The sequence below is a fragment of the Histomonas meleagridis genome (assembly GCF_020186115.1).
Source record: "Histomonas meleagridis strain 2922-C6/04-10x chromosome Unknown contig_104, whole genome shotgun sequence".
In the NCBI taxonomy this organism is placed as follows: domain Eukaryota; phylum Parabasalia; order Tritrichomonadida; family Dientamoebidae; genus Histomonas; species Histomonas meleagridis.
Window position 1 is genome coordinate 68969 of NW_027150750.1, and position 27256 is coordinate 96224.

A 27256-nucleotide genomic window follows, 5' to 3' on the forward strand; every position below is an offset into this window, starting at 1 on the left:
GTATTGAAATCTTATATATATTTAATCGAAATCGCACACGACGGAATATTTCACGACCAAATAATGCACGAGTTGGATAAAGTAATACTACAAGTTGCGGATTTGGAGACAAAAGATGATAAGGTTATGGCGCTGGTGGATTGTTTCTTGAGTTTGTTCTTTTTGTCTGTAAACTTAGACTTAAAAGTAGACAATGAAGAAGAAGAAACATAAGTTTTATATGATTTATTTTTGGGGCTGAATATATGTTAAAATTAATTATGTTAAGAAAATCGAGAAAAAAGATTTTGTGTTAACGTTCTCCTTAGTGAAGTTAGTGAAAAATAGGAAGATTGCAAAAATTACAAAATTAAATCAAAAAAAATTTATCAAATATATATTACTAAATATTTTCTCTATGAATAATGCTACAGTATAGGCGTGGGTTATAATAAGGTGTCGGTCTACATGTTTTTCACGGCAGTGCTTATTGTTATTGTACAAAAATTGGAACTATGTGAGATTCTATAGTCAGAAAAGTTATAATTATTTAACAATGAAACAGCAGTGCATATTTAGCACAAATGCATTTTGTGAATTAATTATATTTCCTACATATAACTAATTGATTAAGTCTTTTTGGGAAAATTATAGGGTGTTTATTATTGGAAATTAATTTACTAAATTGAAACTAATTAAATTCTTTTATCTTTTACGCATGAAACTAATGCGGCAATCAAATGAGTGAAGCAGCATCATTTCCTTTCGTGTTAACACTCTGATAAGACAAAACTGACACATAGATCGATAGAATTTTTGCTTTTGAATTACATTTGTAATAAATGATAAAGTTTCTTGATAATGTATTTTAAAATTAAAATAGAACAATGATGACAAAATAATTTTTATAACATTCATATAAGAATAGTTAAAGAAAAATATTATCATCCAAATTAAAAAATTTTAGTTAATAAAAATTTAAGTTCCATGGATTTTGATGGAGTTTTTGTTAAGAAATCTTATTAAAGAGAATTGCTATAATTTCCTGACTTCTTGATAAGGAGAGTTACCAAAACAGCTATTACTACAAGAACCACAGCTGCGACTACTGCAATAATTATTATGACCTTCTTAGTAAAAAATTTTTGCTTGGTTGGTGATGTTGTTATGGATTCGTTTGTAGGATTTACTGGTCCTGGTGGAAGATTCTTATATTGAATTGGTCCATAATCTTCATTAACTTCTTCTAAATCAACAAAAGTTATTTGCAATTGAGTGGGAGAACTCTTTTTGTTCGTACACTGAGCTAATCCTTGTCCTTTTGTACAAAACATTGGATAAGGATTTTTCTTTACTTTAAATCGTGTTGCAGGAGGATATAACATTGTATTTCCTTTTTTATTACTATAGAAGCCTTGAATGGATTTCATATTCCTTTTCCCAAATATTTGTAATATTATATTAACTTGATCTTGAATTGGACCAAAATCATTTGTAACTATTGTAAATGCTCTTGTTGAAACAAAATTTCCTACATTAAATTGTGCAGGTTTAAAAGTTCTAACAGCTTTGTAAAATGTAGTAGGGTTTCCTTTAACGAGTTTATCAAATCCTCTCTTGATAGAATCAAAGAAACAATCAAATTTACCTGTGCTTCCTGAATTCAGTTCAAGATCGAAGTTATCAGTAATTTCTTGAATAAATAAATATCTAAAAACAGATTTTGCCTCATTTTCTGTTAATGGATTGTTCCCATTTTGAGAGATTACTTTAAGTTTTTGTGCATTAAAAAGTTGACTAAATTTATTATCCATTCCATTTAACTTTGCTTGTTGTACTACTCTTGACACTTCTTTACTTAGGCATTTTTGAACATTCTTATCCTTTGTATGAGGGAGTGCAGTTAAAGTATATACTTTATTTTTATCATTAGTTTCATCTGGAAAGAATCCTTTTGCTTCAATTGCTTGAATTTGATTTCCTAAAAGACAAAGAAAAATAAACATTGTAAAAATGAATATGATATTATAATTTTATAAAAAAAGCAGAAGTTCAAGGATACTTTTTCGAATATTTTTTATTTTAATTAACATTGAGCAAAAACAAGATCCAAAAGTATATAATTTTTATATTTCATAAGTTTCAAATTATAAACATTTTCACAAAGCAAATTAAATATATTTTCATTAAAAAACAATTCACATTTTGTGTATATTTAAGATAACACTGTGTTACGCCTTATGAGGCTTTTCTCTGAACCACGTATTGCTAAATTTAAATCTGAAAAATGGGAATCATTTCTAAAGGGTGTTATGAAAGTTGTTGGATCCCAGCAGATAAACTCGCAATGGTCACCAGGTTATTTTGTAAAGGAAAACATATATTTTTGTTTTTTCAACTGGCCCAAAATTTCTGTTCTCACTTTTTTTTTTTCTTTTTGCACTCCATTTTTATTCACATGCTCAAAGAAAATACGTTATCGTAAAAATTTGCTTCTCAAAAACGGATTCGAGGGTTTTCAAATATTTTGATAAAAATACGACAACTTTTGTAATCGGTTTTTGTGATTGTAAATAACTATCAAAAAGTTATATGGAACAAAAACCCTGAAACAAAATTAATGCACAATCTTCTTATCATTCAACTGATAGAAGTTATTATAATTGGTGTGACTGTACTTGCATGTAAAATTAGATTTAATAAATACATATTCGAATATGAAAATTTACAAATTCATCAAATCCAAAATAATGACAAAGAATTTAAGATTCGTAGTAAGCACATAAATTATGCAATTAGCAAGTGCATGGATGTTGATAATATCATATTGATTCTAATAATATCAAAAAAAACCACAACATACTTTCTTAAACAATTACAACTCTGGATTAATTACTATATCGTGGAGAAAAGTCCATTTGACAATACATATTATTCGAATTTTTTATCCCAATATAAAAATAGCATTTTTTTTTATCTTTCATATGTTATAATATTTTTGGTTATTTTTTCTTTGATACATATTTTTAAAAAATGTAATATCGATAAAACGAAATACAATTTTCATGTCATTTCATTTATGTTTTTATTTTATTTATTTATTAAAAATTCATTTCAATTTGTCTATGTTAATGATAATCGAACATTAATATTAAATAATGAAAGTGAATTGCCAAGTGATTCTGAAAATTCTCAAAAATCAGCAAAACATTTAGTCATTGAAGGAATTGACACAATACCAAATTCAGCTTTTTCACAATGGAATTCATTGTTGTCAGTTGAAATTGGTAAATCAGTTTCTACAATTGGACAAAATGCATTTTCAAGCTGTGAGAAATTGGAAATTGTCATATTAGGAGAAGACTTAACAACAATTGGAAAATATGCATTTCAAAATTGTATTAATATAAAAAATATCACAATTCCGCAATCAGTCACATCAATAGGAATCAATCCATTTGTATATTGTTCAAAACTTCAATTTATATATGTATCTGAAGAAAATTTATATTTTTCTAATTATGAAAATGATGGAATTTTATATGATAAAAATATTACAAAATTAATTTGTTATCCAATAGGTAATATAACAAATTCATTTACAATACCAAATACAGTCGCATTAATTGGAGAAAAAGCATTTGAATCATGTAATAATATAAAAACGATAATTCTTGGCGAAAATGTTGAAACAATTGAATCTTATGCATTTTATTCATGTGGTAATTTAGAAACACTTTTTATTGGCGGGAAGGTTAATACGATTGATGAATGTGCATTTTCTTATTACTCTTCACTTAAATGTATATATTTTAATGGTGATTCATCACCATCAAAAATTGATGATAAGGCATTTTCTAATCAAATTGAAACCATTATGGTGCCTTCATCATATAAAAACAAAACATTTGGCAAAATCAACATTACCAGAGGAACATTCGAAGAGTGCATTCCGTCAACCCAAACATTCACCAAGTCAAATGTGTTTACACGCAGCGACTCATTTTCTAACTCAGATACATTCACTAAATCAAATTCATTTTCACAAAGTAACACATATGCACCATCAAATACATTTACCAAATCAAATTCATTTACATTATCAAATTCATTTTCGCAAAGTAAAACATTTTCAAATTCAAATTCATTTACATCATCGAATACATTTTCAGCTTCATTTCATGTCAATGAAAATTTAACATTTTCTATAACATTAACATATTCATTAATATTTACACAAACAATTTCCATCAATACATTATATCTGAAAAATACATATTCACTCTCATTTAAGGATTCACATTCTTTCTACATTCCGACAGATATTTTTTATTATGATTATATAATTATTCGATATTCGACGTATTCAGTTGTTTATTCGTATTTTTATACATTTTTCCACCAAATTAATAATGAAATCATAAATATCGACAATCCAATTTCTCCAACAATTTTAATTGGCGTCATTTGTGGAACAGTTTTCATCATCTTTATTATCGTTGGAATTATTACATATTTAATTCGACGAAATAATGCAACAAAATCAGCTTCAGGAACAGAATCATTTGAGGCAAACGCACCAACAGAACAACGAAGGGAGAAGGTCGACAAAGAAATTGGAAATTTAATTCATGAAGATGAAGACCAATGGATTTGACTTTATATATCACATTTATATAAATATTAATTAGTTTTATTTCGATTTTTTATTTCATACGAATTTTTGTTACATTATTCAAAACGCTCGACTTTCATGTGATTCTTGTGTTGGAATTTGAATCATTACGCATATTAAGATAAAGATGAAGAAACATTGGTTAAATTAAAGCTAAAAATCTGAGTGTAAACACTGTAACTTATCAACAAAAAGTAAATAAACAATTGTTACGATTAAAATTCCATTTTGAAATCTGTTAAATTAGTTCTATATAAACTGTATTCCTTGATTAAAATCAATTTTTGACAAATGAGAAGCATGTTATACTAATTACTAATGATTTGTTTATTAATATAAATATGGTCATATTTTGAAAAACTTCAATTATTGCAAATGGATGTTTATGCACGATCAATTTTTTCTTAGAATAAATGGTGGCTACGCATTAATTATGGTTTTCTATATAAAACATGAATTTAATGAATTTTATCTAATATACTTATTTTATGGATAATTAATTGTAAAATTGTAGCAAATAGGAAAATTATAGTTTTATAAATTAAGAATATTTTATGGTAATTTTTAAATATTATTGCTTGATTTAGTTATTTCTCCACGTTTCCTATATAAGAAAAAAATAGTTAAAACCACAATTACTATAAGAACTATTACTGAAGCAACAGATGCAATAATTACCACATTTTTCTTGGAATTTTCTTTACTTGCTGTTGTGGTTTCATCTAAATAATATTCTGTATCTTCAGAAAGATTAAAAGGTTCCACAGAAGGTTGCAGAGGTTCTCTATATATTAATGGGCCATATGGTTCATTAATTTCTTCGAGTTCAACGAAAAATGCTCCATAAAAACCAGATGAACCCTTCATTGGAAGACAATATCCTTCTTCATTAATTGGGTTTATTTTACAATACATAACATATGGTTTTATTCTAACTTTAAAATGAGTTGCAGGTGGATATATTGTTTCATATAAATCATGAGGGGATTTCAACTCTGTGAAATAACTAATTATCCTTAAATTTCTTTTTGGAATCAATTTCATTATACACGGATGTCTTTCTTTAATTACAGAACTTAACTCATAGCTACACCGTGTAAAAGATCTTGTTGAAACATAAAAGCCAGGTTTAAAATATCCAGAATTAAGGTATTTATCAACTCTATATGTTGGTTTCCCAACGGATGATTTGCTTTTATCAAATGCTCTTCTGAGAGCTTCAAAGAAACAATCTAATTTCATTGTACTTCCTGCATTGAGCTCAAGATCTAAGCTATTTGCAAGTTCTGGTAAATAAATATAGTACAAGATTGTTTTTACATCATATTCTGTTAAAGAATTATCCTCATTTTCCGACATCTCTATAAGCTTTTCTGGAGAAAAATGTTCATCATATAAATCATTTAGTTCATTTATTTTTTCTTGAGGTACAACTTTTAATATTTCGTCCATGGAACACCTAAAAACATTTTCATCATTTGGATGATCAGTTACAGTTAAAGTATATACATTATCCAGATTATCTGTATTATCAGGAAGGAATCTTATGATTTCATCTGCCTGAATCATTATCACTAAAATACATATAAAGAATAACATTTATAAACGCAAAATAATAGTGAAACTTTTAATTTAAATAGTGGTTTAAACCTTATTGTATAATTTAAAGTTGAAATACATATATTAAAACATTTATAATTAATCGAATAAGTCAAATTAAATTCTCCTAAAGTTAATCATTTAAACAGTAATATAAAAGCATCTAAATTTTAACACATATTAAAGCTCATTAAGCAGTATATTTTAAAATGTTTAATAATCTTTTCCAAAAATTTTATATTCGAATGATTTCACACGACAAAATATTACAAAAACGAAGATCAAATTCATAATTTATATAAATTTATAATTGAATTCTGTTTTGATTTACGCTCATTTCCATTATATTTATCTGTTTTTCGCACGTTGCTGCTATTAAGTTCTGTCCAATATTAAATGACTCGATCGGCAGCTCGTACTGATTTATCATGTTCGCCTTCAGCTTCACGATGTTTTCGGCCATCGATGATTGATATATATAACCTTTATTATCGGACGTAAAGAGCACATTATCGATCATATTCGACCACTTCAGACATGTCAAGTTTCCGATGTGCTCATTGCAAAATCCGCACGGAACACCTGATCGACGAGTATCAATCACAACAACATAATTAGAATCTTTAGAAAACGTCGCAACTTTAAAGTTATCAATGGGCGAAACACTAACTCGCATCAATGGCATCGCAGATTGGTAATAGATAAATGACGATTGGAGATCGCGTAAGTCAAAAAGACGCATGGAACCATCAAAGTCAACAGTAATAAAGGACGTGGGCCCGCAAAATTGGATATCATGAATGGGATGATCATGTGCAATTATTCGTGTAACAACTTGGCCTGACATAAGATCAACGGCTGTGACAGAACCATTACAGGAACCAACTATGACAAGAGATTGATCATATAATGACCAATCTTGACAAGTGATTGGATCTTTGGTGGTACTAACATCAATTTCACCCATTAAATTAATCCCATCAAGTGAGATCTTCCATAATTTTAAAGTGTCCCCACATGTAATAAGGGAATCAAAAGAATCATTTGAACCTATTGATGAAAATAAACATGATGTTTGTGGAAACTTTACTGGAGCTTCAGATTCTTCAATAATGGAGGGACCAACGATTCGGAATATTTTGATCCTATTTTGCTCTTGTTGAAATGATGCAACTGCAAGTCTTAATTCTTTTGAGAATGGTGAATTGAAAGAAAGACTAAAAGGATTGAATTGTAAGGGAACTTTAGTTTGAGAAACAATTTTTCGTTGGAATACTGGTGCTCCAAATGGGTTTAATTGCATTTAAATGTTTAATTGTGCTTTTCAATGGTGTACACAGAACATTTGTTATAAAACCGCCAATATTATAACGGTTACAAGCAAAAAATAAACGTTTCCATACGGGGTGGTCCGAAAACAAAATTCAAAATTTTAATGTTCATCTGAAAGAATTCGTCTGTAATTTCTTCGACAATTTGATAAATAAAGTATTCTATTTTGATTTTTATTTGTATATCATATGAAATTTGAATTATCCAAAATTAAAATTAATAATCATTTCCATTCATATCCTCTTATTTTTATCCTTATGGCTTGGCTAAATCATAAGAAATTCTTAGATTTTTCCAATTTTAAAAATTATTGACATTGAGTATGTGTTTCAAATTTTTATTTATTTATATTTTTTGATATGCTCCTGTAAACAATATTGTTCCATCCTTATGTGCAATCGAATAAAAGAAAGGATGATTCGCTATGAAATCAATAGGCTCTTCATCGAACATGACTCCACATTCATCTGCAAATGCAGCTGTTGCAGCTGCAGCAACTGTACCATCTTCATTTACTTCAATAAAAGCTTTTTGCTTTATTTCGGAAATGAAAACGTAATTTGGATTTGTCACAAATACTTCTTTTATCCCTAAATTACTTAATACGTCATTAAGTGACGCATCCCATTCATGTTTAAACTTTGGTATTTGCACACAAACTTTTTCTTTTTGAAGATTCTTTATATAATTTTCATAATTTAATAATAATGAATCTTTCAAATGATTAAAAGAAGTAATATCTTTTTGCTTGGGAAGAAATATATACATACGAAATCCATCATTATATTCCATACAAAGAAGTTGAAGATCGGAATTTTGATAATACAAAAAATCAGAAATTTGTATCATCAATTCAGTTTCTTGTGTGGTACCATCAAAATGATAAAATGTTTGCTTTTTGGTTTCGTTAAGGTCAAATTTAGAAATCCATTCTGATTTGAAGTAAATAGCATTAGTGATAACATATTTACAATCAATAAGATTATCTGGAGAAAGAAGATTTTTAATGCATCCTTCAGTTATATCAGATACTTTCTCATTGATTTGATCACAACCAGGTTGAGGAAATTCAACAGGCGTGATTTCAATTCCGAATTTCATGAGTGGCTCGAAGAGCTTTGGATTATAATTTTGGCTATTTGGCCATATGTTATTACCACTTTTGATTGCAGTTTTGGTCGCAGACTTTTCAATCTTTTTGGCTAGATTGATTATGGAATTAAGAATATCATCTGGCGTCAAATCAGATTGTAACTTGAATGAATCTAGGATTTCTTTTCGTGAAGATTCTGAACACACAGAAGCCACCATCATGAGGGTTACATAAGCTGAGTATGGAGAAAAAATTAAGTTTTCATTCTCTTTTAAGAGAGTTGAAAGCATCATAAAAGATAGAAGATTAGCTGGTTCACAATCAACTTCTTTGAGATTAGCTTGGTCAACATGGGACAATGAAGATGAAGAAATTCCCATTTTACATTTGCAAAAAACCCTCAGCTAGGGGATCAGGCAATTTTAAATGCTGAGTTTTGAGCTCTCGATCTGATCAATTTTTCTCTTTTTTTGAAAATTTTTGAAAATGCTTTCTAATGATAAAACCATTTAAGGACTTCAAAGCAAATAGCAAACTTCATTTTGGTTACAGTCCTGGACATCAAAAAGCACCCATTGGCCAACAGGTTTTGGTTGATAAAAATCGATAAATAAACGGTTTTGGTCGGTTAAAAACCATTCAAAAATTTCGTACGAAATTTCGTTCGTTTTTATATAATCATTCCTATTGACTTAGTCTTCTAACATGAAAACTAGGGGGGATCTTTATCCAATAACGTCTTCTCATTCAATCCAGGAATTTTCGATAAAAAATCGATTTTTTCAATAAAAAAGTGGCTTTTATCGAGTTTATCGATTTAATCGAGATTCAAACCGTTATTAACCGATTTTTATCGATAAAAAAGTGACTCGTATCAAAAATTAATCGATTAACCGTGGGCCAACCCTAAGTACCAACAGGAAAATGTTTTTATTATTCCTCTGTACACTCGACTTTTTGAATGGGGACCGTTTATCATCTATCAAAATACGGTTGTCGATAGGGTTGGGATGAATAGCTTGGATCTTATTGTGCACAATATAATAATTTTGGGGTCTGATTTTACTGGAAAAAGATCACTCAAACATGCTTTGGGTTGTCATGGCTTGTGCTTGAGTGCCCCACGTGAGACAGAATTAGAAGTCCATTTTAGCCTTGAAGTTGACGGAGTTACTCACCCTATTGTGGTTGACTATTCACGCGATATTAGAAAAAAAGATGGAGAGATTGCTTGGACTTTATTTCCTTTTGAATATGGATATTCGGGCATCATGATAATATATTCAATCGAAGACCTTGAAACATTCAAAACTGTTGAAAAACGATGCCAATCAATACGCGAATATTATGGTTATGATGTACCAATAATTGTTATTGGAAACAAAATTGATCTCGAAGAAACAAGATGTGTAAGCACTGAAGAAGGTGAAAAACTTGCTCAAAAGTTTGGCGCTGATTTTATTGAAATTTCTATCAAAAATTTCCAGAATGTTAAAGAAGCATATATCATTCTCGTAAGAAAGATAAGAGAATACGCAAAAAATATTATTGTTCAGAAAGAGCTCAAACACCAACAAAACAAAGAAAAAGCAAACATCATAAAGTTTGTATGATGTCATGATAAAAGTAAACTGTTGAAAAATTTTGTTATTATACGATTAAATTTAATTCAATTTTGATTTAAAAAAATGTCAACACTTAGTCAAACAAATCCAATCGAAGAATTCGAATACTCAAAACTTGTAATAGAAAACGAAAAACTTAAGCGTGAAAACAACGAATTAAAAAAAGAACTTGAAAGTCAAAAAAGATTTAATGAAGATATTTCAATACTTCTTAAAGAAGAAAGAAAAAACACTAAGCATAAAAAGGCCATCATCCGTGATCTGAAATACACCAAGCAGAAATATCATGAAGAAATTAACAAATTAAATAATCAAATTCTCATTTCAAACAATAGTTCAAATTCTCAGTCAATGCTTACCGATAACTCTGATCGTGACAAGCTTGAGAAAGCATATGCACTTATTGGAGAACTTTATCTTCAAAACAAGAAATTAATGGAATTGATTGAATAGTATTTTACAATTATTTTTTGGCCATTTCTACGAAAACTTTTTCATAGATTGGCAATAATGTTTTGAACTCGTTTGGTATTTTATCACCGACTGGCAAAAATACTTCCATTTGCATCTGTCTTTTTCTTGCCTCCTTTGAAGGTCCTTTTTCCTTTGGATTTCTTTCTTCGTACACTCCGTTGAACGATTCACACATCCCGGACTGTATTTTCGGTATCATAGATAACATATTTGGTGATGAGTTGCATATTAAATCTATATATCTAAACGAATCTTCTTTTTTCTCATTGAGCGCTTTCATTGCTTCGAATGAACAAACTGCTTTCCTTAACTCTTCGTTTGGTTTTGCGCCGATTTGATTTTCAAGAAGCGCTGCAGTTCGAACAAGACTTGGCATAACTTCTCGCGTCGTCTTTCCAACAACTTTACGAGCCCAAAATAATAATATGTCATTCCATTGTATCGAGTTAATAATATCTGTGATGTTTTCCGTGGTTGGTATACTGATTGATTGAACACGCATTATTAGTTCGGAAATATTTCCCGTATACCGAATATACTTAGAGACAAATTGAAAATAGGAAGAATCAGAACGCGTGAATTCTGGCGTGATTTCAAATACAAAAGGATAAGATTTTGTTATACAAACAGGAAGAAAAACCGTTTGCGAGTTTGAATCAATAAATGGTCGCATTGGCTTAAGCCATGTAAGACGCGCACCCTTGGATTTGTACTTGAGAACCATCTGGAATTTGCACTCTTGACCTAGGAAATGAATTGCTTGAAGTGAAATATTTTCTTCAGATAATTCAATTAATGACCCGGGTAGTTCAGATGCAAACTTGATTGCATATTGATTTACTTTGTTGACTATAAAATCGAAGCGGATTGGTGATATCCTGATTGGTTCAAGATCAATTGTCTTTCGAGTAATTTCATTAACGATTGAAAAAAAGCGGATTGAAGCATTTGATAAAAAAGAAGAGAACATTTGCGCTAGTACAGCACACTTCTTGTGAGGATCCGAATCTTTTGATGGAATTAAATTATCTATTGTTCTTTCAGCTGAGGCTGAATTTTTGGATGTGAAATAGAAATGTGAAAGATCAAGCCCAATAAGTGATTCTACCGAAGGAAAGTTTGTAATTGATGCTTGAAGAAGACAATTAAGTACATTTTCATGAATTTCAGATTGATCCATTTGTGGTGGTGTAAGTAATGAAAGTGGAAATTCGTCTGAGCCAATAATAACAAAACATTTTGAATTTTCAGGAAGATGTCTTAATAATGAAATGGCAAATAATTTGGCTTTTGTAATATCAGATGAATTAAAGCCAAGAGAAATGTAAATAATAAAGGCTTGATCTGAATCATTTCTTGATTCCAAAATTATTTCAAAATCATTTTGTTGCGCTTGAACAAAGTTTTCTGAATGTTTTATTAAATTTTCAGTTCCACAAAATTGGCATTTCCATTTATTTGATTCTATTTGTGAAAAATTAGAAAAAAATGAATGGCATCTTGAACATGAAATTAAATCACTTTCCTTACAAGATATTCTTTGAGGACTATCACCAGAAGTTGGAGTCAATGTAATTGCATATGGGATACGAATTTGCTTCCGAATAGCTTCTGTTTTTGGCAGGAAATTTGTTGTTTTGAACATTAGGAATTTTTTTAACGGCTTTTTGCACCATTTAAGGGAAACCGTTTATTAGGAATTGACCAAAAATTTATTTTAAAATGGAGACAAACATTGCAGGCCTTATATATTCTATGGTATTTCTCATATCCACATTAATAATTGCATTTATTCTATCAAGGTCCAAAAGGATATCACCAGAATTCGTTAGGAAGTTTATTCACATTGGTGTATCGAACTGGTGGTTCATCTTAAACAAATATAAAACAACTCTTAAATATGCCATAATTGAGCCAATAGTTTTTATCATTGTTAATTCACTTGCAACATTTCTTAACTGGACAAAAGTTTTTAAAATGAATGATCGAATCAGAAATCTTGGCCTGATTTATTTCCCAATATCGCTCACAATTTTGGTGATACTTACGTACACAGGGGTTATCCAAAATTACATTTGTGGAATGGCAGTTTTAATCATGGGATATGGCGATGGCTTAGCAGCGGTTTTCGGTATGAAGTTTGGGAAAAAGAAAATCTTTGGGATGAAATCTTATGTTGGATCTGTTGCAATGTTTTTTACCTCTTTAATTGTGATGATTCTATTTTCAAATTATTATAATTTGGGATACACAAACTCAGCTAAATCGTTTGCTATAACATTACTAATTGCACTTGCTGTCACAGTAATCGAGATCTTCACTCCATTAGGATTAGATAACATTACAGTGCCACTTTCGTCAGCATTCCTTTTGCATTTTTCGACAAGCTCATTGTAATGTTATTTGAAATCAAGACTAATGTAAATTTAATCAGTAAATGTTCTTATACATACACAATTCTTTTTGATTTCTCTGAAAACATTTTAATATGATTGATTAGCACTGTTGGTTCTAAAGATCAGCTTAATTATTTGTAATTCATAAAAAGATTTCAATAACATTTCATGTTAATAGATATTATATTTTTGAATTTCTTTCAATATCACTACTAAAAGCTGATTTTCTAAATTTCTAAATATATAATAAATTTGATTGACAAAAAATCACCTTCATCCTTTAATTCTATAATAACTATTAATGGTGAAAGCACCAACTAAAATGATATAGTTATTAATAACAAATTTTTAAGAAAAATATTTAAGCGACATTATCTGCAAATATTTATACCAAAGCTCTGAAGTTGCCTTTATAACGTCACTTTGTTTCAACATTCAAATTTATTATGTTGTAATTTAATGTAATCTTTTATTTAACAGAAGATTTTATTTTTTATACTTGTTTACTTACCACCATTAATTAATTATTTTATCTATAAACTATAGCAACTAATCCCTTCGATATAGTTCCTTGGTCACCTCTTGCAGTTGACACTTTATACATTTTTTCTTTCGGATTGTCTTCCATTATAGCCACAAAATCACCAACGCCTACAACTATACCTTTATATTCACCAGGCTTTGGTTCTCTAATGCATACGCCCAATACCTCACTAATTGGGTTAACACAGTAACTTGGAACATAACCTATAGCATGAGTGAATGGATGCATTACGCAACACCATTCATCATCAGGGAACTCCATCAAAAGCAACCGTTTACCTTTGACGCAGTTAATTTCATTTTCGCCGCTGCAAATAAAGTTCTCAATTACTTCGGCTATGCCAACGGGGAACTCATTTTTGATTTCCTTTGACACTTTTGTCTTATCGAATTCGAATTCAATTTCTTCGAAATCAGGACATGTAATATTATAGCGAAATATGCGTTTTGACTCTGCGAATCGTTGAAAGTCTCCTTTTTTATCAATGGCTTTTGCACAATATCCAAATGTATCCGCAGATTTTTGTAAATATGACTTTAATTCTTCATATGCTAATGATAATTGATCAAAGATGATCAATATGAAATGATCGCGATTAAATAATAATCCGGAATATGATGTAATAGCTTGGATGTATTGTTCTTGTGATATATGGGTGGAATCAACCAACATCTTTCGCTTCTTAGAGAACTCTTGACGCTTGGCAAGTGCTTCGGAATATTCTTTGGCTAGTTTGGCTAATGATTTGGCATTCGGTTTCTTGGCTTGGATAAGCTTACTGACTGAGCGTTCAATTTTCTTGGTTAAATCTGCGTATGGTTCAGAAAATGATTTAATCATTGGTATCATTGCATTATTTTTATTAACCACACCTTCAGCTTCAGAAAATAAACGTGAAACCTGTTCGGGAGTGATACTTTGTTTGATCTTGTCTTGGGCAACAGATACTTGTTTTTGTATGGTTTTGGAAATTTCACTAAATTGAATATTGATCTGAGCAAAAATGGCAGCTATGTTAAAAATGCCATCCTTAATAGTGCCCGGATAACCACAAATCATTGGTTCATTGTATTTAGCACTTTTCTCTTTGATTTCTAGAAAGTTATCCAGAATATCATAATTCTTTTCATGATCTTTGGCGTCAAGATTTAATATAGGAGCTAAACGTAAAAAATATTGAAAAATTAATTCGTTTTCTTTGATGCAAGCATCTTCTAATGCTTTTGCATATGATAGTCTTTCTTCCATTTTTTATGTTATATATAAAATTGAAAACATTTGACAAACAAAACTTTTTCAATGGATTATTTGATTGTAAGTGGTGATGGCAGAACGCCAGAAAGTTTATTACAGTTAAATAAATACTTTTTTTGAACTTCATTTAATCAAGTAAAAAGACTTTACTTTACTTATGATCTCAAATTTTTTAATCGTAACTTAAAAAAAATTAAGATTCTGAAATTAATTCACACATTCATTTTAATTGTATAATTTTCTTTCTTACTAATTATTCTTACTAAATTTAGAACTTAAATTCTTTTGAAATCTGAACCCTATCATGTTTTGACCACCCTTTCTAATAATGAATTTGGATGATTACTGAATTTTCCCATATGGAAAAACTAATTTATAGAGGATAAGAGACTGAATATAAATGAATGTGCTCAAAATATATTGTTATTAACATAAAATGCATAAAGTATATATTATTCTATTATAAAAGTTTCACTCAGTCACCATTTGAAAGCTGCGAACTTGAAATAAAAGGGCCGTACAAAGTTTATGTGATTGCATACACAGCTATTCTCTCATACACAGCTATCATTGAAGAAGAAAGCAAATCAGAGGAAGAAGAAAAACAAGGTTAAGAGAATTAACTCACAAACCCATTTGACACTGATTTAAAAATGTTATTAAATAAAGTAAATCCAAATTTTGATATTTTGTTCATGATAAATAATTTTTATTATTACATAAATAATCGCTCATGCTACTAAACTCATGAGTATTGGGTTATCTGATTTTACGTTTTCATCTCTTTCTTTCTCAATTTCCTTTAGTCTTCGACAATACATTATAACAAACCCGCTAAAAATAATTAAGGCGAGAAACAGTGATCCAATAATTACTACAGTGGGCATTAAATTAGCCTTGTTTGTCATTATTCCAGATGTTTTTGTGGAATTTGAAGAATTTTTATCCTGAGAGAATTTATATATTTGTCTGTTTTTGTCTTTTTCAACTGAATGAAGCCACTGTGATTTTGTAGATCTTTTTGTATTTGATTTTGTTTTGAAGAAAAACAAAACAAAAATCAGCATTTGACGAATGTAAACTGTTCAAAAACTTTCAAAAAATTTTCAGTATGACGATACATATTGTTCATTTGAAATCAAAAAAGCTACATTTCGATGACTGAAAGCACACAAACACTTGAATCAGAAAATGAAGCAAATAATACATCAATCAAAAGCCAATCTATATATATGCAAAAGTTGATTTCTTTAGAACAGATTATATTTAATCTTACAGAAAAAAACTTTGAAATTTCTGTTGCAAAAACAATGAATTTATTTGATAAAGATTTTCCTTTTACATTTAATTATTGTATAATTGTTTTAATTTATTCAGCATTTTCATCTCAAAGAGAATCAATCCAAACATATTTAAATTATTTGCAAGAAATTCAAACACAAGAAGAATCAATTCTTCACAACAATCCAAAAATTATTGAAATTTTTACTAATTATATATCAGAATTTAATACACAAGAGACATATTATATCATTGAAAAAATGATTGAAAACGAATTAATTAATATAAATATTACCAATAACTTTCATACCAATTATTTTTCACATTATAAAACTGAAGAAGAAAACAAGAAAAACGATTCTAAAGATCCATTAAATAAAGAATTTAAAAATAATTACGAAAAATTATCAAAAAATGATTGGGAACTTCATAAGCAATTAGTTAAAGAAGGAGTTAATCCGAATGAAATATCAAAAATCATTCGAAATGATGATATAGAGAAACTTCAAGAAATATCATCACAAGAAGATTTCGATTTTAATCAAACCATTAAACCATCACTTTATGAAAGATATTCATTTATTAACAAAAAAAATGTTACATTAATTGATTTTGCTGCATTTTTTGGAGCAATTCAATGTTTTAAATATTTATTAATGAATAATGCAAAAGTCGAAAACACAGGTAAATATGCAATTGCAGGTGGAAATCTTGAAATTATTTATTTATGTGAACAAAATCATTCGACATTTGACGATGTTTATGAAATAGCAATTAAATTTCATCGAAATGATATCTTTAAATATTTTTATGAAAACAAAATCGAAAAACTAGATCAAAACAATCAACAACATTTATTAACATATGTAATTACAAACAAAATTCCATTTAAAAATTTTGGATATTATATTAGTAATACACAAACATTAACTGATATTAAATTCCAAGAACAAATTTATCATTGCATTAATATTGGTAATTATGAAATTCTTTCATTTTTAGAAGAAGAAATCAAATTCGATGAATATTTAATTAATGTATCAGCGAAAACAGGTAATTTATATCTTGTCGAATATTTTCTTGAGCATAATCAAATTCCGAAAAACATTTTAGTTTTCGCATCAGAATCAGGAAATATTGAACTTGTTCAGTATATTATTAAACAAGAAGGGATTGATATTAATGCTAAAAATATTAATTGTTTGTATTAAAATATGTTTTAATGTTTTGATATTTTAAAATAATGTTTGGAATTTTGTTGAATTATTTAGAACATCATTAATGATAGCAACTATAAAAGGTTATATAGGAATTGTTCAATTTCTTATAGAACAAGAAGGTATTAACTTTAAATTAAAAGATATTCATATGTATTATAAAAAATTGACATTATAATTTCTGGGTTTAAATCAGAAATTTGGAATTTAATTGTTATATTTGATACCGCACTTTTATTGGCATCGCGAAATGATCAAACTGAAATATTTAAAATACTTCTTAAAAAAGAAGAAAACATTAATAATAAAAACATTGTTTTTGTTTATTTTATGTTAGTTACAATAAATTGATATTTTAAATTTGTATTAGGTAATTATTTTCAATATTTAAATCGGTATTATATTTTGAAACAGAAAAAAATCACATCGGAATGGTTAAATTACTTCTTGAACAAGAAAAAATTGATATTAATGTTAAAGATGTTTATTCGTTTTATTTAATATTTGTTTTAATAATTTTGGATTTCAAAATAATATTTGGAAATTATTTAAAATATTTAAAACAGCACTTATGTGGGCATCATTAAAAGGTAGTACAGAAATACCCAAATTACTTCTTAACAAGAAGGAATTGATATTAATGCTAAAGATATTTATTTTTATTATTTAATATTTATTTTAATAATTTTATATTTCAAAATAATATTTGGAAATTATCTAAAATATTTAATACAGCACTTATATTAGCATCTGAAAAAGGTCATATAGAAATAGTCAAATTACTTCTTGAACAAGAAGGAATTGATATTAATGCTAAAGATATTTATTTTTATTATTTAATATTTATTTTAATAATTTTATATTTCAAAATAATATTTGGAAATTATCTAAAATATTTGATACAGCACTTATTCGAGCATCCTCAAATGGTCACAAAGAAATAATTGAATTATTCTCAAATCTAATAATTATAGAAATGATTTAAACATAAATTCCTTTTCTAAAAATTTTATATCACAATTTGAATTAAATTCAGATATAAAATTATCTAAACATTTAAACGTTTAATTTTTTTACAGAATTGTATTTCCTCCAGGAAGTAGTAAATTCCTTTTCCTCCGTATCGTTCTCCGTTGGTTACCTAACCACTGTAAACTCGAAACATACGCCAGGAATGTAAGTTTTGACATCACAATAAGCCGAGTTTGTATTAGAAATACTTTATCTTTTGGTGATCCTGAAAATATAGCTCCAAATCTTTCAGCAAAACTCCCAGTGATCGAAGAGTACTAAAGAGAAAAAGGCCGTGAAAACTTGCCTATTTTTTGTTATCTTTTATCTCATATTTCAAACGGAATTCACATAGGTAATCAAGTGGAACAGTGAAATCTGGCTCATGACTCTTTTTGATTTCAAATGTCATATTTCAAAATAATCTTTGGGAATTATTTAAAAAATTGATTATCAGCACTGATAACAAAACACAGAAATCTTCACGTAAAAACAGGTAAGTTATTAATTTCTCAAATCTTCAAATTCGAGAAATGATTTACGTATAAACTCTAAAAAGTTTTTGCATATAGAAAAATAATTAATTTTTGTCACAATCTGATTAAATGCAAATAAAAAATTATAAATGTGTGTAGAGAACAATATAAAAAAAAGACATGTTTTCCATGGATTCAGTGAGATATTTTTATTAAAGTAACAGTTATACTTCATATATTGACTAAGTTTTTTGAGGCTTTATGCTGTTCTAAATATTTTAAATAACTTCCAAATATTATTTTGAAATATAAAATTATTAAAATAAATTATAAATAAAACAAATAAATATCTTTAGTATTAATATCAATATCTTTTTGTTCAAGAAGTAATTTAACTATTTCTTTATGACCATTATCAGATGCATAAATAAATTATTTCCAGATTACCACCTGCAATCGCATATTTACCTGTATTTGACACATTAGCTCCATTCATGAGTAAATATTTAAAACATTCGATTGATTTAAAAAATACAGCATAATCAATAAGAGTAACGTTGAGTTTGTTAATAAATGAACATCTTTCATAAAGCGATGGTTTAATCATTTGGTTAACATTAAAATTTGTTTATGATGATATTTCTTGAAGTTTTTTTATTTCATCATTTCGAATTATTTTTGCGATTTTATCAGGATTGTATCCTTCTTTAATTATAGGGTGGTCAAAAAGTTCGTTCGCCAGCTCTTTTCTTTATACATACTTATGTGATCGAATGTAATAACATAAATATGGATTATATAAAGTGTATAGAATATTTTTTTATTTGAATGTTTTTTGTTTTATTCAATGTATTTAGCATTATGCGCTTTAGAAAATTTTATTGTACGTTAAAAATGTACGTTAAGAATCAAATGCTAGACAGTATGGTAGAAATTCGTGCCATAATTCATTATTTATGGCTAAAAGGCAATGACAACAAAAGCATACATCAAGAAGTAATCGACACATATGGTCCTAAAGCGATAACTCTCAGAACAGTTCAGAAGAGAACAAAAGAATTCAAAGAAGGAAGAAATACGTTAAATGATCTTCCAAGAAGTGGTAGACCCCAAAAACTAGATTTAATACCTATTCAAAATTATTTGTTGCACAATTTATACGCAAGCACTCGCAAAATTGCTAAAGACATTGGGGAAAACAAAAATACTGTCAAAAAGGTTTTGATCAAGCATTTATCAATGAAAAAGGTCAATTTTAAATGGCTGCCATATGCTCTTACCGAACAAATGAAAGCAAAAAGAGTTGAAATTGCCAGCATCTTACTGGAATTCCTTACAAATGCATGGGAAAGGAAGCTTGCAAAAATATTCACTCAAGATGAGACATGGATCTACTTTAAAAATGGAAGAGATTCAATGTGGATGGAAGCCGGTGCACAAATACCAACAAAACCAAGGCAAACAATTGGGTCAAAGAAAGCGATGATATCAGTAATATGGGGAATCAATGGAATAAAATCAATCACCATGCTTACTCAAGGCAGTAAGTCCAACAAAAAGTTTTTATCCAATTGTGTGCTCGAAAAGTTGAACAAAAAAATTCGAACAAAAGGGACATATCTACACATGGACAACGCAAAACCGCACAATGTACCAGAAAAAGCAAGAGAATTAAAAATTAGATAACTTGATCATCCCCCTTATTCACCGGATATAGCTTGTTCTGACTTCTTTCTATTCGGCTACCTTAAGAAATTATTAGAGGGAATGGAATTCAGCAACGAGAATGAGCTTTTTGACAAAGTCCAAGAAATATTAACTTCAATACCAAAATCAATATTTAAAAATGCATATAATGAATGGATGAATAGGCTCTTTGCAGTAATCGAGACACATGGAGAATACATTCATTAATAAACAACTTTGAGAAAAAAAATTTATGGATTGACTGAAAAAAATTAGACGAACGAACTTTTTGACCACCCTATAATTTCATATGAAGGTCCCAATCATTCTTTAATATCTTATTTTTTACTGTATTTGGTGAAACAAAACCTAATTCAACCATATTAAATAGTAGAAAATATGACTCTTGGAAATCTAAAGCGAGAAGAAAATCTACAAATGCGTTAATTAGTTCGTCTTCTTTTGCTTCAATTATCTTCATGAATTCAATATAAACATTTAATTCTTTATTCTGTGAGACATATACTGAATAAATAACTTCACATATTGTAAATTTAGGATAGCACGATCTAGTAGTACCGAATGGCTCCAATATTAATATAACAGATTCAAAGATATTTTCCTCATCTAAATTAAAAATAATTTCCTCAAGTGATTGGAGCATTTTTATGTGCTTGGATGAAGTGCTTTTAGGTTTGCAAGTTACATTGCTCTGCTTATTTCCCATCCAAATGTGGAAAAATATTTTATAGAAATTAAATGATAACCGCTATAACATTTGAATAAATCTCAGAAAATCAAAAAACAGAAAAACAAAAATTTTATAATATTTTCTTTAAGCTATCTAATGGAAATGAATTCTTTCAAATCATAATTTAAGGTATAGTTTTTTTTTATTGATAAAAAAGAAATTACATTATCAATCGCACATCGAAATTTATTTTATTCCTCAAGTACCTTATTTGCTAATGCCTCAGCCAAAAACACAACAATCACCGAAATGTTATCTAAGGAATTTTTTTCGAATGCCATATCTCTCAATTTTTTAGCAGCCGTCAATGGTTCTATTTCAGCAGCTACAATATCACACGCTTCTTGATCCGAAATCACATCCCACACACCATCACAAGCCAAAATCATAAACATATCATTTTCTGTTATCTCTACTTGTCTAAAGCTCGGCTTTGTATTAAGAGCATCCCCTAATAATCCGTCTCCTAAAGCTCGCGACACAGACAATAATCCGCCGAGTCGACCCTCTTTAACAAATCCTCCTTTCGATTGTATGTATTCCATTTCATCAGGTAAATCAGGCTTGTGATCCACTGTCAAACGAACTGCTTTTCCATCACGACATAAAACGCAACGAGTATCTCCGAGGTTTGCAACGCTGAGTGATTGTTCATCAACTATAGCAATTGCAACAGTAGTTCCAACATAGATACACCATTGCCGCATGTCGTTTTGTAATTGCGTAAAAGCTTCTTCAATAGATTCACGAAGCGTTTTACCAGAAAGAATATTATCACTGATAAGTGAAGGAAGATTTTCCGATGCATACTCCGAAGCTTCACGTCCTCCATGGCCATCAAAAAGGCCAAAAAGCATCGACCCAATAGATGGTGTGTCGTTAAGAACAATGGAAACATCTTCCATTTTAGGGCGCCGGCCAATCATTTCTGCTTGGCCACTACGAAATGTATCACTTGTTTGACGTGTTTCTTGTTTGTCAATTGTCGAAGCTCGTAAGTCAGCAAGCTCAATGCTTTCAAACAACTTAGTGCCACGAATTCGTTCTTTTTGTTCTTGGCGGCCAACGGCCATTTGACGCCCTTTTACAGATTTAAATGATTCAACTTTTTCGCGGAAATTGCTCTGAAATGGATAGCGGGAAATAGAATCAACAAGATCGGATATGAAGCAGTTACGTGCAGCAATGGATATAGAAGGGTCATTGTCTTGTGATTTGAAGCTGACACATTTGAGATAATTATTCAAAAAAAGAGAACTCGTAAGAAGATTAAGATTGCTCTTGGTTACTTTTAGAGGAGCAACAAGAAGGGATTCAAGCTTACGGTTGTTTCGGATGAGATTATTTAATGATGCTACTGAAGCATCGTTAATTTTAGTATTTTCAAGAATAAGAGCTTGGAGTGATGGATGGTCAACAGCAGCATCAATAAGTTCCTTGTTTTTATCTCCAAAATCATTTTCACTTGAATCAAATTGTTGAAGATTGGGAAGTGTTAATATGAGTTTTGAAATATACTTAACATGTGTACCTTTAAGTGAACATTTTCGTAATGAAATTTTGGTGAGAGTCTCTGGGAATATCAAATGAGGTATATAAAAATTAACGAAAACAGGTCCCATTTTTTTACCTATTACTGCTAGTCCAAAGTCTTCAGTAGACGAAGGGTTTCTCTTCAATGATTCATATATGATTTTCACTAATGTCTTATTTGATTTTTTCTTTTTTTCAGGAATGTACTGTTGAACTTCCAGGAAAGACTCAAAAAAGCACCTTGCATTTTGATTTAAAACTTTTGTTAGCTGTATAGGAGAGCTGCTTTCTTGACCCATTATTTCGCCACCACAAAATTCTAAACGTATTGAATATTTCTGTGTCCTTAAACGGAATTTCTTTGAAAAGACATAAAATTTATGGTTCAATAAAATAAATGAGTTGAATCTGGATTTGTAAGGAACTTAGCATACTAATATTATTAAATATCATTTAAGTTATGTTAGATACAATGTTTTGTACTTGGGTCTTGAATAGTTTCTCAAAAAAGACTTATATTTGTCCTTCTGTCCTCCTAAAACTAAAAAATTTATAAGTATAACAAGGTGTAATTGATAGTTCTCTTTACAATTCTTTGGATTAGTTTTTTTATTGTGACCTTTGTTCATGTTGATTGAATCTTGTGCTATTACAATTATAAATTATATATTTAATTAAAATATAAGTTGAATAAGAATTAGAGAAATTTTTGAATTTATTTGATGAAATATTTCATCTTTCGTTTTATAATGAATAAAACATATAAAATTACCTACTTAATAGTTTCTTCCCATCTTAATTAATTCTGAAATTCTGAAATATATTTTAATTCCTTAAAGTACATAATAAATGAAATCTACAATTGATCAAAGATATTTTTATATATATTTAAATTTTTCCTTATGTATTTAGATTACTTTTAATAAAATATCAATTATTGATGACTAGAATTTGGAATTTATAATTTATCAAATATTTCATTGATGAAAATTCAATTTTTCACATTTATTTTTATTTTTTGTAAAGCGGCGTTCTTGTACGCTTTGAATCTAATCCAAGCATTTCTGGATAACAATCATGTAAATCTTCGATCTCTGCAACAACTGCACCTTCAACAACAGATGGATTTGTTGCAACATCAGCATAACGAATGAATTTGGATATCTTTTTGGTGTCACGTGCAACATTGAAGTTGATATAATGGAAGTCCTTCTTGTTGGCGCCCGTTACGCCGGCAGCGACCGTTTGCACAGAGTTGTCAACAATGATTGTGCACTCGCTTGCACGCTTGAGGCCGATTAAACCAGAGAAACCGGGGACAAGCCCATGCTTTTCAAGGAGCTCTGGTGGAGCAAGTTGAATTTCAATGTTGGTTCCAGATATTCCTAGAAAATGACGTAATTTTTCTTCAGAAACATCTAAATCACCACGGATATTAACAAAAACAAGACGACCATCAACTTTATACATGACTGCTTTGACCAAATCGGTTTTAGATTTGCCAGTGAATTTAGATAAATCTTCGATGGTTGAACAATCAGGTGTAGCAACTTCTGAAACAGGAGGGATTTCTATGTTTGGGTCATAAGGAGTATAGTTACAACTGTTTTGAATTGTTAATTCTTTCTTTATTGTTGGATCAATAATGAATGCACCGCCAAAATGTTTAATTACTTTAAAGTCCTGAGAGTAAAGTGATGAAAGTTTTTGGGAAAAATCTGCAACATCAATTGATGAATCACTAAAGTAATGATATACCAAATCAAATGAAGTGTGCGCTGGAAGAAGTGTTGGATGATTGGCAGTAGAAACAATTGGTTGGTTCTTAAGTAATATAGGAAGGGATCGAACAGTTCTACACATACCTGAAATTGCTGTTGACAATTCTAAGTCTGTTCGAGCTTGAACAAAACACTTCTGAATCACTGCAAGTTTTTTCATGAATTCATCAGTTTCTTTAATAAGCTCATCTGAAAAAGCAAAGAATAATGGTAATAAGCTTAGAGAATATGTTGATTTTTCATATCTAATCATTGACGCTCTTTGCATGCGAAGCATATGCTCTGACGTTATATATGCTGGTTGTTCCTGTGATTGCTTTAAAACTTGTTTTTCGAAATTCATTCGAGTGGCCAGAAACAGCCGATACGCCGATGGTATCGTCCACGTTTACAACAGCTTTTTTCACAACGTTGTAAAAAAAATTTAAATTTTCAGAATTCAATTTTCAATCGAGATCAGTATCGTTGGGGCACCCGAAATTTTACAAAATTTTTGAATGATTTTCGAAATATTAGCAATACACAATGTTACCGCAACATTCGATGGCATTGAACATCGCCCTTGCATGTTCAGAACGGCTTTATGCCCGGATCGTTGTAACCATGCAAAAGATCTTGCTGTATTTACAATTAATGAATACATAAATTACGAAAAAAAGAGTGAATATGGTGATGAAAAGCAAGAAAAGTTTTATGTTGACATTAATCCAAACGCAATAGATAATAAGCAAGATCCTCAAATCCTTGAATTTATCAACAATCTTAAAAAAGGAGATAAAGTTAAGATATTATGGGAACATATATACGTAAACAATGAAGGAAATATGTATCCAGAGAGACAAGTTCGTAAGATTGAATTTGCATAAACATTCTTTTTTTTTTAATTTTTCAAAAACTAAAATGGTTTATGCCATAATCATGGAATGCATGAAAAGAATTTGGTTTTGGCTTGCTTTTAAGGCTTGGATATTTTTGCCAAAACGTTGACTTTACATCAAAAAAATCCATTTCAAACCAATTGAAAATTCTTTACCCGAAATAAAGAATCAGCCAAACAAATGGGAGGGATTGTTTCTAAGATTATCATGCATTATTTAAAGGAATTCCTTGAACCTGCTTCAACACAACAAATGAAGCTCAAGATTTTTAAAGGATCATTAGTTTTAAATAATATTGAATTAAAATCAACTGCTTTAACATCACAACTTATCCCATTCATAGTTCGGAAAGGAACAATAGGATACATAGACGTTTCATTCCCATGGAAAAAATTAAACAAAAATCCAACAATTATTACAATAAGAGATGTTTTTGTTGTTCTTCAGTTTGACGGAAGAATTTTATTAAAGAAAGACATGCAAGCAAGCAGGGATGCATTACATGTCGAACAAGAACAAACATCTCCAGTTGCAGAAAAGCAATCATTTATCCAAGGAATATTTGAAACAATAATTGATAATGTTAGAATTAATATCGAAAACATCCACATTTGCGTTGAAATTCCAATAGAAGAAACAACAATCTCCATTGGCTTAGTAATCAAAAAAATTAATTTATCAACTCTTGACGAGAATGATAAAGTTATTACAAGTATCGTACATCCCAAATCAGTTCATAAAGGTCTTACCATTACAGGACTTGCAGCATATTTTGACACATTTTCAGATCAAATTCCAATTGATTTATTCCAGCAAACCATGAAAGATCAGATCACTGGTGAACACCAATTCCTTTTAAGTCCCACTGACATCAGTACTATTCTTATTCATTCACATGATCCTCAAGATAAATACACAAATCAATTATCTGTCAATATTCCTAAAATTAAGTTAGGTTTAGATTTTCACCAATGTCGTGCCTTAGTTTCATTATCATCTATGGTACGAAAACTTCAAAATTCTCGGAGATATGCAAGTTGTAATCGGCCCAAAAGCTTTGAAAATTGTTCGAAAGTATGGAGATATATGCATCGATGTGCACTTGTTCAAAACCATCCCATTAACTTCAAGCCTAAACTTGCTCTAAACATTTTAAAAAACCGAATTCAATATTTGAAATATTTTCAAAAAGTTCGAAATTCAAAGAACACCACAAACCGAATAGGGTCCCCCAAATACAACCTATCGTCCTTTCAAAACAAGATCGGCAAAGAACCGAGTTTATTTTTACAAGAATATTCGGAAGCCATATGTATTAAAGAAGAAGCGTTAAAAGAAATCGGATCATTAACCGATATCGATTTATCGGAATTAAAAAATTTCCGTCAAGCAAAAGAATTTATTTTTTCCATGAAACAATTATATGGATCATTAAATATTGATTCGATCAAATTTGAAATGAAATATACTATTAATGAACCAATTATTAAAGGCAAGTTAAGTAAATTTACTTCTACTTTAGATAGTTTACCTACAGGTGCAAAAGCGAATCTAAAAATCGAAAAATTTTATATTAAATCTCCAAACAAAAATAATAATAATGAAATGTTCGAACATCTTAATATCGAAAATGAAATATTTTTAAATGGCGATTGTATAATTCCTTCTACG

The 27256-nt window shown here is 29.3% G+C and overlaps 11 protein-coding genes across 11 annotated transcripts; 4 read left to right on the top strand and 7 right to left on the bottom strand.

Moving 5' to 3' along the window:
• Positions 1-1001: 1001 nt before the first annotated feature.
• GO595_000499 (uncharacterized protein) lies at positions 1002-1985 on the bottom strand (the record flags this gene model as incomplete). Its single annotated transcript, XM_067918176.1, has 1 exon — positions 1002-1985. The coding sequence occupies one exon, from the start codon at positions 1983-1985 to the stop codon at positions 1002-1004; it is 984 nt and encodes a 327-aa protein (XP_067779279.1).
• Positions 1986-6557: 4572 nt separating this feature from the next.
• Positions 6558-7556, bottom strand: GO595_000500 (protein TRANSPARENT TESTA GLABRA 1-like; the record flags this gene model as incomplete). Its single annotated transcript, XM_067918189.1, has 1 exon — positions 6558-7556. The coding sequence occupies one exon, from the start codon at positions 7554-7556 to the stop codon at positions 6558-6560; it is 999 nt and encodes a 332-aa protein (XP_067779280.1).
• Positions 7557-7930: 374 nt separating this feature from the next.
• Positions 7931-9058, bottom strand: GO595_000501 (proteinase inhibitor I4 serpin; the record flags this gene model as incomplete). Its single annotated transcript, XM_067918200.1, has 1 exon — positions 7931-9058. One exon carries the CDS (start codon positions 9056-9058, stop codon positions 7931-7933), a length of 1128 nt encoding a protein of 375 aa, XP_067779281.1.
• A 630-nt stretch (positions 9059-9688) lies between these two features.
• Positions 9689-10291, top strand: GO595_000502 (Ras family protein; the record flags this gene model as incomplete). The annotated part of the gene is made up of 1 exon (XM_067918211.1): positions 9689-10291. One exon carries the CDS (start codon positions 9689-9691, stop codon positions 10289-10291), a length of 603 nt encoding a protein of 200 aa, XP_067779282.1.
• Positions 10292-10766: 475 nt separating this feature from the next.
• Positions 10767-11957, bottom strand: GO595_000503 (uncharacterized protein; the record flags this gene model as incomplete). The annotated part of the gene is made up of 1 exon (XM_067918222.1): positions 10767-11957. The coding sequence occupies one exon, from the start codon at positions 11955-11957 to the stop codon at positions 10767-10769; it is 1191 nt and encodes a 396-aa protein (XP_067779283.1).
• Positions 11958-12754: 797 nt separating this feature from the next.
• Positions 12755-13174, top strand: GO595_000504 (dolichol kinase; the record flags this gene model as incomplete). The annotated part of the gene is made up of 1 exon (XM_067918233.1): positions 12755-13174. One exon carries the CDS (start codon positions 12755-12757, stop codon positions 13172-13174), a length of 420 nt encoding a protein of 139 aa, XP_067779284.1.
• A 528-nt stretch (positions 13175-13702) lies between these two features.
• GO595_000505 (SH3 domain containing protein) lies at positions 13703-14965 on the bottom strand (the record flags this gene model as incomplete). The annotated part of the gene is made up of 1 exon (XM_067918244.1): positions 13703-14965. The coding sequence occupies one exon, from the start codon at positions 14963-14965 to the stop codon at positions 13703-13705; it is 1263 nt and encodes a 420-aa protein (XP_067779285.1).
• A 6619-nt stretch (positions 14966-21584) lies between these two features.
• Positions 21585-23225, bottom strand: GO595_000506 (protein phosphatase 2C; the record flags this gene model as incomplete). The annotated part of the gene is made up of 1 exon (XM_067918255.1): positions 21585-23225. The coding sequence occupies one exon, from the start codon at positions 23223-23225 to the stop codon at positions 21585-21587; it is 1641 nt and encodes a 546-aa protein (XP_067779286.1).
• Positions 23226-23937: 712 nt separating this feature from the next.
• Positions 23938-25050, bottom strand: GO595_000507 (proline--tRNA ligase; the record flags this gene model as incomplete). The annotated part of the gene is made up of 1 exon (XM_067918266.1): positions 23938-25050. The coding sequence occupies one exon, from the start codon at positions 25048-25050 to the stop codon at positions 23938-23940; it is 1113 nt and encodes a 370-aa protein (XP_067779287.1).
• A 154-nt stretch (positions 25051-25204) lies between these two features.
• On the top strand, positions 25205-25573 carry GO595_000508 (uncharacterized protein; the record flags this gene model as incomplete). Its single annotated transcript, XM_067918277.1, has 1 exon — positions 25205-25573. The coding sequence occupies one exon, from the start codon at positions 25205-25207 to the stop codon at positions 25571-25573; it is 369 nt and encodes a 122-aa protein (XP_067779288.1).
• Positions 25574-25765: 192 nt separating this feature from the next.
• GO595_000509 (vacuolar associated sorting protein) lies at positions 25766-27140 on the top strand (the record flags this gene model as incomplete). The annotated part of the gene is made up of 2 exons (XM_067918288.1): positions 25766-26659; positions 27108-27140. 2 exons carry the CDS (start codon positions 25766-25768, stop codon positions 27138-27140), a joined length of 927 nt encoding a protein of 308 aa, XP_067779289.1.
• Positions 27141-27256: the final 116 nt, after the last annotated feature.